At 37.2% G+C, this 12,644-nt stretch overlaps 1 protein-coding gene across 5 annotated transcripts in view; it reads right to left on the bottom strand.

The window, feature by feature from the left end:
- LOC123864753 (E3 ubiquitin-protein ligase TRIP12) overlaps positions 1-12,644 on the bottom strand; it is a 44,708-nt gene that overhangs the window by 19,375 nt on the left and 12,689 nt on the right. For 3 of the 5 annotated variants that reach the window (XM_045905386.1, XM_045905387.1, XM_045905383.1), the window contains exons 1-7: positions 7,652-7,895; positions 7,282-7,567; positions 3,471-4,420; positions 3,137-3,247; positions 1,445-1,536; positions 768-866; positions 43-148 (exon numbers count right to left, since the gene is read on the bottom strand). In XM_045905386.1, the coding sequence (XP_045761342.1) occupies positions 43-148; positions 768-866; positions 1,445-1,536; positions 3,137-3,247; positions 3,471-4,420; positions 7,282-7,340 (1,417 nt within the window). In that variant the 5' untranslated portion in view covers positions 7,341-7,567; positions 7,652-7,895. Of the gene's footprint in view, positions 1-42; positions 149-767; positions 867-1,444; positions 1,537-3,136; positions 3,248-3,470; positions 4,421-7,281; positions 7,568-7,651; positions 7,896-12,644 lie in introns of those variants that run through there. The other 2 variants (XM_045905385.1, XM_045905384.1) reach the window with 1 other exon arrangement.

Here is a 12,644-nt window from a genome sequence, read left to right on the forward strand (position 1 = left end):
TTGTTCAGGTCGGGTGTAGAGCCATTGTGTGTGGTCGCGTACCTCGTTTGTCGCGTCTGGTAGAGGGCGTGTGGGGCTGCGGCATGTCGCGCGTCCGCGCGCGCCGCCCACCGCCCGCGCTGCTTGTTGCCTCTTCGCTCCCGCCCGGCTACACACATCACAATATTCTTAAGGTTCCATATATCCAGAAGAAAAAAAAAACCCTTCAAGGGTCACTTTGTTGTCTGTCTGTTAAGACCCGTTAAGGGAATCAAAACCAATGTGATACTTCCTGTTAACCTAGAATCCTTATTATCACAAGTAAAGGGCACAATCCGAAAAACGTAGTAGTTATATCACAAAAAAAAATTAGGGTTTTAGTTTTCCATCCTGTATGATGGATGGTATCTTGTATGATTTGTGTGCGAGTCCGACTCGCGATTGGCCAAACAAACAATCTCTCCCTGTGGACGTATAACCTGAGGGTTATGACCCCTTTCCATTCATCACAATAATGGTAAAAGTATTCTTGGGATAATAATGTGATGGATTCCCAGATGATTTATCCAGGAACGACAACTTAGTGTGCTCTTGGAGACAAAGAGGAAACGAAAAGGCCAAATCTGGGCCTTAAAAATCAGCCACCCATCCATATAAAGAGACATTAAACTAAAAACATGGTGTGCCCATTAAATACAAAATGTTTGTAGTTGTGTAATTGTCATTACCTTTGGGCATACAAATGGTTAGCACGAAATGTATAAGTTAGATAGTGTGAAAAGTGTTACCTGTCTTTTTGAGGCAGTGTCCTGTCTCTGACGCTGTGAAGTACTCGCCCCCCTCGTCAAGCAAGCTCCCAGAGTCGCACCCGTCGCAGCTGCGATACTCTGAGAAACGACGTAAACACATATTTACATACCTATACTTATAATTAAAATGTAGGTAACTACACAATTTCTGTACATCCATATACCATACTAATATTATAAATGTGAAGTATGACTATCTGTCTGCTAACTTTTCACTGCCCATCCGTTAAAACGAATTTGATAAAATTTAGCCCAGAGTAAGCTTATAGCATTTTCCAGGATAAAAAGTAACCTATACCTGTCTCCAGGATGCAAGCTATCTCTGTACCAAATAAGCTCTCTGTGCTTGCCATTTTGTTCATATGGATTTAAGTTTTCTAAGAATCCTGTGTGCTTGCCATTTTGTTCATATGGATTTAAGTTTTCTAAGAATCCTGTGGGTACTGGGAACTCTTTGATTTTCCAAGACAAAAGTAGCCTATGTCCTTCCCTTGGATGCAAGCTATCTCTATACCAGTCAAAACCTGTTAAGCAGATAAGCAGACGGTTTGTCTGTTCGCTAGCTTTTCAGTGCTCATGTGTTTAACAGTTCACTTTCACATTTATAACATTATATGGATTAGAAAAGATAAACAATAGTAAAGGTTGCCACATACCCTTCGAGCGTTAGTTTGACGTAAGTACGGGAGATCGCGCGGAACTATTAGTAGCTTGCTGTCAGAACTGTGAGCTTTTGATGAGCTGGCTTCTGTAAACATAAAAAAGATACGATAAAGATATTGTAAACACTGACATAAAGTAAAATGTATGGAGTAAGCTTCTGCTAAGGGTTACAGCAGAAAGCTATGGCGACTTGGTACCAAGAACTGTATTCCCAATCGATTTAGCATGGTTGCATTCATCCAAATTACAGCAAATTACATATAAATGCCATTTCTCGAAAATGTAAGATTATAATCAGGTGCAAATGAATCAACAATAACATGAGATGTTAGGCTGTGGCCTCGTTGACAGCGGTGAGCGGGGCGATGACACAATACGTATACATTTGATTGGTGCCGCGCTGTCATCCACTCCCACTGATGTTCAGTCTTCAGCCAAGTAACATTGACTGCTGAATAACCATTTAGATGAGTGTACCATCACCCCGCTATACATTTCCTTGGCAACTTATAAGTATTATATTCCATAACCAAAAGAAGACTATTTGAGTATTACCGATTATATAATTTTTACTTTGTAACCTTTAAACATATATAACTTAAAATTTAAAAAACCCCCGACACAAAAACTATATAAGAAAACTAGAAAAGAGCTGATAACTTTCAAACAGCTGAACCTATTTTCTTCATTATAGCTAAGAACACTCTCGATCAAGCCACCTCTCAAACAAAAAAAAAACTAAATTAAAATCGGTTCATTCGTTTAGGAGCTACGATGCCACAGACAGATACATAGATACACACGTTAAACTTATTACACTCGTCTTTTTGGGTCGAGGGTTAATAATATACAAATCGTAGGCTCCTAGGAATAGTGACCTAGCTAACATATTTTAGTATTTTGACTTTGTGATGGATTTAATAATTAGAAGACAATATTATTTATCAGCCTTCATCACAAAACATAGAAACATGCAAGTAGATTCAAAGATACTCTTTAATTTATCTTTAATATGCTCTTTTTTTATTTGGATTCAAGTTAGCCCTTACTCTCACCAGGTAGTAAGTCAAGTCTTCTGTAAAATTAGAATTTTGCAGATTACTATGGTTATGTAGGAGCCATCGAAATGAGAACTTCTACATAAAAAAAATGGAATATCACAAAATATAGTGATTTCATGTACACAATACTAAAATAGTCAATATAAAGATTTCATGAGATAAAAGCTTGTGCAAGCAGGATAGAGACAGAGTGGAAAGCACATGGAGTGAGGAAACTTGCCCAGAATGAAGAAGAGTAAAGCAACTAAAAATGGGGAAAAAGATGTATGATAGATGAAAAACAATATCCAAAAATCACTAAAATACCTGTGTGTCAAATATATTATAAACATATTGTTTTACTATATTTTACAATTTGTTGTATAATTTCAATTTATTATTATTATACTCTCATAGTTAATTTTAATTTATTTATTTACTACTAGCTAATGCCAGCATATGTTGCATTGCAATTAACGCGCTACCTTTTTATATTGATTATACTGTCTCAAACTTTCCCAAAAGTCCTAACGACAACTACACAAAGTTTCATTGGAATTGGATGAACGGTGTAGAAGAAACGCATACGGAACCAACCGTGACTAAAGATTATTAAAAAGAGAGATTACTAAAAGTCTTAAGTACCTTGTAGGTCTTTGTACGGTGGTGGAGTAGTAGTCGCTCCTCGATAGTTAGTGGCGCCCTTACGTTCTGTTGTTGAGTGTGTATGAACCACGTGACTTGTCGACGGTTTCGCTACAATAATACAATTAATATAAAGTTATCTACAATGAATGGCTGCATTTGATGCATGATAACAGTATCAGATAAACTACACAGCAAGCCCAGCTTTAAATATAACACAAACGGTAATGGTTACACTAAAATGATACTGTTGATAATATAGATTATTTTTTGTGTATATTATTTTCTTTTATTTATTTTGGAAAAGCATGTAAAAATTGGTGTGCATCATTACCTGTATCACTGATAACTGTTGAGGTAGGCGGCCCAAGGTCGCGATTGTGTCTGTTACGTAGCCGATATGTGCAAGTAGGTTGCGTGGAAGGCGCTGTGGCTCTTTCAGTCTCGTATTCGGGAATTCGGCTTTCTGATATGTTGTCTCTACTGGTTTCTGCAGATTCCTTTAGTGGGTCTATTTTAAACTTCTTTCTATAGTCTAAATCAATCAGGCAGTGACTCTTTCTGTGTGAAAGAGAGCGATGCGTTGAGCGTTTCCTCTTTTTCCCTTTCCTTCGACTAGCGGTAGGGCTGTATACAGAATAATCAGAATCGAGTAACTCAGTGATCGTCGATGAGCTGAATGGCGAGTAAGCAAAATCGCGCTCGTCCAAAGGGAGTAAACCACCTTCCGTTCCTTCCTTTAAGAGTTGTTGTTGATTTGTTGATTCCGAAGTGTTGTGATTAGACGAGGGCCGTGCGACTGTATTGGGTTTCGAAGTGGTCGGTTTTTGCTCACTAACACTCTCACTAGATTTAAGAGCAGTCCGTGAACGTGTGCAGTAGGCCACACACTCGTCTGCGGGGTTACTGTCCGTAGCGGTCGGATGGCTCTTATGTTTCTTCTTATCATGCGAAGAAGTCCGGCTGCGTTTGTGAAGAGTCGTAAGGCTCGTAGGGGTTTTTGAATGATCTCCCTCTGTAGTGTCGTAGCGAGTTTCGTAAACGTCCGTTCCGTACGACCAACGTTCGGATATGGAGTAATCGGAACGTGGCAAAGTGTTGACGAGGCGTGAGCTTCGTCGTAGCTCCACGTGTGTACGCAGATCAGCGTCGAGCGTGCGGCTTGTAGAGGGTCTGTTGGTGCGCGGCAAAGGTGACGTCACGTTGCGTCTGCTCCGGCGACTGCGGCTTACTTTACGCACTTGACGTAACCATCGACCGCCCACCACCCTGCTAGGAGAAGACCTGCACCACACAATTCATATTGGTCTTAATATTTACATTCACGCATTATATGAGTAATAAAATAACACACTAAACTTTGCAACTTTGTTTGAAATATGTAGCTACATATTAAGAGAGACTTGTTGCCAATAGAATGCCTTGGCCATTTACTAGCTCATAAAGTTAAGAAAGATAATTGTTAGATGCGAAAAATGAAGGCATGAAGGTAGTTAGACAATTTTCCTGAAAAATTAACTTTACATTGTATTATTTAATACTTAGTTATTATACCAACCCAAAGCATGTATGTACCTGCCTATAATTCGGAAAATCGTGTTAAATCATAGCATGTATTTGTATAGCATTAAATAAGAAATTTCAATAATAACTAAATAAAAAATATACATTGGTTATACTGATTCATTATAGAGTACTATTCTAGAGCACGCAGACCTACATCATTATCAAAGCTGAAATTTTTAGAATCAGTAATCTACTAAGTATGTTTGAAAGTTGAAAGTGGGGAAAGTTCAAAAGCAGGTACTAAAGATACAAAAACCCTTACTAATCCATATAAAAAGTAGCAAAGCTGATTTTTGCGTATTGTATTGTACAGATTATATGATTAAGACCCAACATTCAGTATTGCCAGACCTGATCCTGATCCTGTGGGCCAGAACTTCCAACAGGCCCTTGATAGGTCCCTCAAAAATGAAATGTACACCAATTTCTCGAGTATCAAATACCAAAGTTTGCAAAGATGGTCCCATAATTTTTTTGGATTCAACTCCTTAATCCTGGTGCTGTTAAGTTACTGCCTATCAAAATATTTATACACAAGAACTATTGTGTAGGTGTACTGGTTTGTAGGTACCAAACAATGACTTCATGATTAAACTCCTAGTCCCAACCCTCAACCCTGACAATGCAGGGTATACTGCACTCCTAAGATTTTAGAACTATTGATGGTGAATTGATATTGAAGATACCAAGCATTTCCACACTAGTTTTGTCAATCGATTAATTATTATAGCTTAAATGATAATAATCATAGTCTAAGTAGCACACTTTAGTGTGTGCCTATACCCAGTTTTCATTAAATACATGCCTTGAACACAACTATGCCTATTTTTGGAATGAAAACCTAGCACTTGGATTGAAATAACCTTCGTATTTAATTTATGATGATTAGTAGACTCTTAGATAATAAGCCACAAAACTACTATTTAGTGGATAAAATCATTAAATGTTTTCTTTCATTTGATATCACAATTCACATACTTATGTTTTTAAAAGAATATGAAGAATGTTCTTATATCTAGTATAAGTCTTTCCATTCCACTATGTTAAGCTAATATTTAACAAAAAAAAAAGATTTAGTATACTTACAATAAAGCTTCTAAATACAGCTTGGGCGCAACATTGTTAAAATAAAATGAAAATCCTGATACTGCAGAGTAACTGCCCAGTGCCCACCTATGTTACAAAGATTCAACAACTATTGATAGTTAATTCATAATGTTAATGTTAACAACTTCATGATTAAACTCCAAGTCCCAAACCTCAACCCTGATGATTCAGGGTAATGCAGGGTACTGCACTCCTATGCCCTGGAGAATTAGGAAGTATTGATGGTGAATAGATATTGTATATACCAAGCAAGATTTTTTTTAGAATGCGCATTGTAATCAAATTGCTATTGTGTGGGTATAGTGAACTTTAACCAAGCCGTAAACCCAGCACTAATATCTATGTAGTCTGTGTTGCTACAGATGGGTCACACCATAAGTGTAAGAATTTGTTTTTCTAAAATACAATTCTATGAGCTTTGCCCATCTGGAGTTTTATAATATCTCAGATTCTTAGTTAGGAAAATGTTTTTACTATCACTGGTAAGCTTCATCTAACCACCAATGATTGATGAATACATGTTTCATTAAATTTCACCATTGTTAATTTTAACAGCATAAATGAGTAAGCATTATTAATTTGAGTTGTCCAGTTTATACAGTGAGTCAGTATTTAAGGAAGTAGCTGATCAATTGCGAAAAAGTTATATCAATCATTGGCTACAATCTCAATTCTTATTCTGATTGGCTGAAGTTATGCCATTCTTACTGACTATCTACTATATACTGACTATAGACTATCAGCCAATCAGAAATTATTGTCACACCGTAGCTGTCCAACCATAGCAGTAGATCTACCTGGCCTAGTACCAAAGCTTGACTGCCATAATGTGATGATCACTATTGTCACTGATAGACTGATGTTCCATCACTATTAGCTAAAATTAGTAAAGTTCAGTTGCAAAAGGTATCAAATTCTAAGTGGTCTAGTAGTGTCTGTACTCAGTGTACTAGGGTGGGGGTCCCCTCCATAAGTACACACATATAGCAGAGCCTCAAGTTTAAGAGCTTTAAGAGCCTAAACCTCAGCTATTGTGAATATTTCTGTAGTCAAAACAAACCTCCTTTCCCGCTGTTTCTCAGAAATCCATGATGCTAAATATGACTCATCAAAACTATATTGGAATTCTTTTAATAGTGTAATTAAACCACTATCTACAAACATTATTGCATGATCAAAATATATTTTCCATGGTAAAAACCTTGCAATTTATTTCAAATACTACCTTTCAAAATATCTACATACTTGAATGTTTCATACTTCCGAAGAGGGTATACATTTTTGCCGTTCAGATTTGTATGGAGGCCCTGCTGTAGTACAAACATACATATAATAAATTCAGCCAATCATAATGAGTACGATGGCCTCTATGTAGCAATCACAATTACTGTGCTAGCCCCTCCTATGAAGGTTCTCAACGCCTTATAATCTGTAACTCTTTCGTCTGCAGTTGAAAAGACATTGATATTTACCCGCTGGACTCTCTCGAGAGTGCAGAGTGCGACGACGGTGTAATGTGTTGCTCGGCCATAGACAACGCTGGGGAACACACGCGGCTGCTTGTGTGGGGCCTGCGCAGGCCGCCCGCGCCCGCTACCTGCCCGGCACCATGCCCGGGCGAGCGCTACACCGCTGCCTTTGCATGCACTGTCCTCGGCCGTATCACAAGCACATCACCCACGACCACCGCTGATCACCGTCACTCGCGCACTCTCACTGCACACTACTGCGCCGCAGTTGTCAACATACGCCGTTCAACTGGAACAAAGATGAAACGCAACCTCAGCAATCTGTACAATGCTACGTTACATAAACATTTTAACAATTAATTAGTACCACTACCTGCCACCGAAGCAGGCGACAAAGTTTGTAGTATCGATGAGAACTGTGATGAAATTATGTAAAGTAGAAATGTAATTTCCATAAAACGTGCTTTTCGCCTGATTAATATGAGATTTGAACACCACGTTTCACAAAAATTAACACGAAAGATGACACATCAAGGACAGTTACACATTTCAACTTTATTTTCAATTCCTTCAAGATTAAACACAGCACAGCTGGCTGCCTGTCAAAATGAATAGAATGTTGCCATAATATTGTCTTGTTAAAACGTACTATAACCGTATATTGATTTCTTTGTCACTGGTTTTAAATTTTTAAATTTTTTGGAGAGGAACACTTCCACAGCACATTTTATTAAATAAGCGTTTCTTAAAGAAAAGCTCACAAGTTGCGAAATTATCGTTGGCTTATTTGGTATTATACATAGTTGGTATGTTCACGTAACTTGTACACTAAATCTTGATAAATTAAAGACCTAAACCTTATAAAAAATAAAATGCTACTGTAGTCATCATCATTGTGAACCTATCGCCAGCCTACTACTAAGCACGGATCTCCGCTCGAAATGAGAATGGTTTAAACCATAGTCTGCCACGCTAGCCAAGTACGAATTGGCAGACTCACACACCTTTGAGAATATTATACTATGGACAACTCTCAAGAATACAGGTTTCCTCACAATGTTTTCCTTCAGCGGGTATGGAAGTGATATTTAGTAGCTTAAAACGCACTTAATTCCAGGTGCGTCTCGGAAATCAAACCCGCACCTCCCGAATAGAAGGCGGACATCTTAACCACTAGGCCACCAGGCTTGACATTAACTTTATCCGACATTAACTTTATCCAACATTAACGCACCCAGGCTTTGTTTTATAATGTGTAGTATGAAGTGAAGTTAAAATATAAGGTGGTACCGAACAATGGTAATTGCATTTGATGTTTCAAAAGTATGTACCTACTTTGAAAAGTTTAATTCATTAAAAATATTTTTATTTATTTATTGAAAGCTCTGACAGAGAGCTGGCCAAAATTAGTTATATAAGTGAATTTGGAGATTTAGCTTTTCTCGATCAGATATACATTTATATATCTATATCCCAAAGCTGAAGATAACATTTAAATTATTTAAAAAAAATATGAAAAAGAGGCGCTAAAGCAAGGCAAGTAGGATATAATTTGAAAATATGTCGCTGTTTTTAGAACTATTTTATCTCGGGATCTATCATATTAATGTAATAAGTCTATTTAAACATTTTAATGATTTTTTCGATAGGAATACTGTCAATTAGAATATTTTAAAATAAAACATCACCTTTTTATCATCTATCAATCACATGGAGTCGTATTAAGCTCATCTACCCGCAAACTTTCTACCAAATGGTAGTTTTTTTTACAGACAAGCAACACTGATTCTTTATAGTACCTACTTACAGGCAGAATGGCCAACATAAAATAATAATGACTAATGAAAACAAGATACAAGCAAAAACAATGGTCACAAACGAGGCAGATAGGTAGAGCTTGTCTATTTTGAAATGCGCCCCACTACATAATTTTGTATAGTAGTAGGTAACATATTATACCTACCTACCTCCTGATGTTAAAGTGGATGCGACGGGCCTGCCCGCGAAATTCAAATTTAATTTGGTTTTTCGCAATTTGTATATTAATACGACAACGTAGGCTTATGGTATTTTAATTGCGACAGTGGCAGTATCATCCACACAGGTTTATATAAAAATCTTTACTTAAAAGGGTCCAGTTTAAGAAATTAATTCTAGTATCGACTAATTTGTGACAAAAGTCGATACTAGAATTAAGTTTTAAAGATACCCGGATTGATCCTGGATCCATAGGTATTTTTGATTTTCTTTTCCAGGACGAAAAGTAGATCTATCCGTAGTAGCCAGCCCCTGGAAAGGTATCGCTATGCCTACCAAATTTCGTAAAAAACATTTATTTAAGCGGATGATTCTTTAAAAATCCCTGGGATCGCCACGATTTAGCTACAGCTAGATTATTTCCAGCCTCAAGCCAACTTCTCAACCCTGATGGTTGAGAAGTTGGGTCCTGGAGTTCAACGATAAAGTCTTTACTTGGTACGTAACTGCTTTGAGTATCAATTTATAACCGACAGTTTCTAAATCCCATCAGTTTTAGTGGTCAGGTCCCCTGCAACATCAGGATTGAGGAGTCGGAATCCTTTATGGGGCAGTGTTGCAAAGTTTCTCTATCGATTGTAAAAAGAATTAATACTCAAATCGAACAGTTCAGAAATCTCGGAGATTTCAGTGTACATAGAAAAATACAACTCCTCCTTTGTTATCGCTCAGTTTTGCAGATACCTAGTGATAAAAATTACGATTTATGTATTAACCTACATATAAATATGATTGTGAACTGGCGACATTTTCGTTTGAGTACGAGTCGGACTCGCACACGAAGGGTTCCAAACCATCATGCAAGGATTTACTTTTTAAATTGTTTGTGATGTAACCACAAATTCACGGTGTTCAGATTTTTTCTTTATTTCTGCTATAAACATTGCTACTTGTTAAATGTCATGATTCTAAGTCAACGGGAAGTACCCTATAGGGTTCGCACACGATACACAGACAGACAACGACGCGATCCTATTATATTTATATATCCTATACATTATATTTTCTGAAGATACCTAACGCAACCCTAAAAACAGTTTTAAACAAAAGATGTTTTGTTTTGTGTAGTAGAAACTGTCCCCTGAGGTAGGTACCCGGTCGATTTAGTATTTTTCTAAGGTAAACCATAGGCAGCATCGGTTGCAAACGGTATTTCTAGCAATACATGTTACTAGCCAGAGCAACATCGGCATCGACCTGTTTAAAATAACCTGTCGCGTTACAGCTCTACCATTGGATCTCCGGTCGCAGATCGATGCTAGGTACTAGGTAGTGAGGCAAAAATAAACCTTATATAGGTCTATAATCCAACGGATGCAACTGCAAGGTAGTAAAAGAAACACTATACCGGCTTTTGTCACCTGTGAATCACAGGTAGTCGGAGAATCAATGCAAAAAGAAAAGAGATAAATCAAGCACATGTCGCAGGTGCGACATACTTTCTACACAAAGCGTATTATATTGGGTGATCGGTGTATTTCCCTTCTCAAACGCTAACAAACACGGTTTTTGATATATGCTTACTTCACTCGCCAAAGAAACTAGTAACTACGTAGTAGGTAAATAAGGTACTGTTATTTATCTATTTTATGATGGAACCGTCTGGAGATAGTTGGAGGCGCTCTTTCCCACTAGTTGAACTAGTGAGACTTTTTTTCCCAGTAGTTCAACTGCGTCTAAAATCTCGCCCAGCTAGTAGTATGTGTTTTTAAATATCGAATTACCTAGTTATGATTGTGTTCAAAGTAATATCTCGACCAGTGATCTCGTTTCTTTAGAACAAAACTGAAAACGAGATTCACAGACAGTTAATTCGAGCAGGGATTTATCCCAACATGATATTTTACGTTTCTCAATATTATACACTGAACTGTGATATATAAGGTGCATTTTCACAAGCACAGTGGTGTGAGCAGCGAGGGGCTGCACCCCAAGGCCGACGGTCGACAACCTGAGTACAGCAGACACGTGCGAATCCCGCTTACCTCGAGACCAAAATCAGTGGACACCCTGTCACTGAGACCTAGGCTCTACATCAAATATTATAGGAAGTAGGTAATTTACCTAAACCAATGAGGAACAATCTACACTACTAATCGTACTAATAGGTACCTATTACTCTTTATAGTAAAGTTTATTTAGTAACAAAGAGGTAAAATTAATTGTAAGTTTGAATGTAGCGGGTAAGTAATAATAACTAATGATCCCATTCAGAATTCTTTCACCGATAGATATCCAACTCAACATTATCCTCGAGTGCTCAGGCTATAAATTAAACCAACATAACTCACGGGAAAACGCTAGTGATACGTATTACGTACCTACGTTATTATAATTATTAGAAAAGGTAGGAAATTCTATTAGCTTTAAAAATATAATAATTTTTTCTATAACACCAATAGTTTTGGAGCTATTGAGCGAAAATCCTAAATCAAATGCACCTTCCTGGAGCCCTCCTGCGATTGACTTAAGACTTAGTAGAAAGTAGAAACGACCCCAAACCCAACCCTGAAGTAAAAAATTCTTTCATCTCCATACAGTTGACACTTCTTTTTAACCGACTTCCAAAAAGGCGGTGGTTCTTAATTCGGCCTGTTTTTTGTGGTGAGTGAGTGACTTGTAGACAAATACAATAGTACAATTCTTTATTTCTCTAAGAAATCTAAGAAACAGAGTAAACAATCTTTTCTGACTTATTAATTTAATAAAATAGATTCCATAAAATTGTTTTCTCATTACCACGGTTGCAGATTGTGGTAACATTTGCGGTTACAGTCGTTCCTGGTTAAAATTCAAAATGCAGTCTTAAGTTAACTGTAGCGCGTGTTTTTCATTATTTAAACCGTTAGACCGTCGGGCGTGTAACTAACTACAACTTAAAGTATAAAGGTCTAATAATAGATTGAGTGATAGGTGGTTACAATGATTAACAGTTTAAATCTGAACACAAATGTACCTTTTTACTATTAGTAGAATAACTTAATCTATGACTGGAACAAGATTAAAAAAAAAAATTAAGCTAACCTAAATTGAGAAGCTAAAAGAATGGAATTTATAGGTAGGTAATAAGTATCCCGTAGGTTCAAAAAAACCAGCACTTTTGTAGTACTTACCTACTCTTAAATCGAACCCAGGACCACCCACTAATAAGACCACAGCGCTCGCTAACAGGATTAATATTGTGACTAGCACTATTTACGGTATCCGCACGTAGTTGGTAGCTTACCGTATGTTTTTGCGTTATCGTACGCTTTACCTATAATTTTCTTATAAACATCAAGCTTCGAAACTTCTTTAACGTCATCTACCTACTCTGTCTTTTTGTGATA

The sequence above is a fragment of the Maniola jurtina genome, chromosome 4 (genome assembly GCF_905333055.1).
Source record: "Maniola jurtina chromosome 4, ilManJurt1.1, whole genome shotgun sequence".
Lineage (NCBI taxonomy): Eukaryota > Metazoa > Arthropoda > Insecta > Lepidoptera > Nymphalidae > Maniola > Maniola jurtina.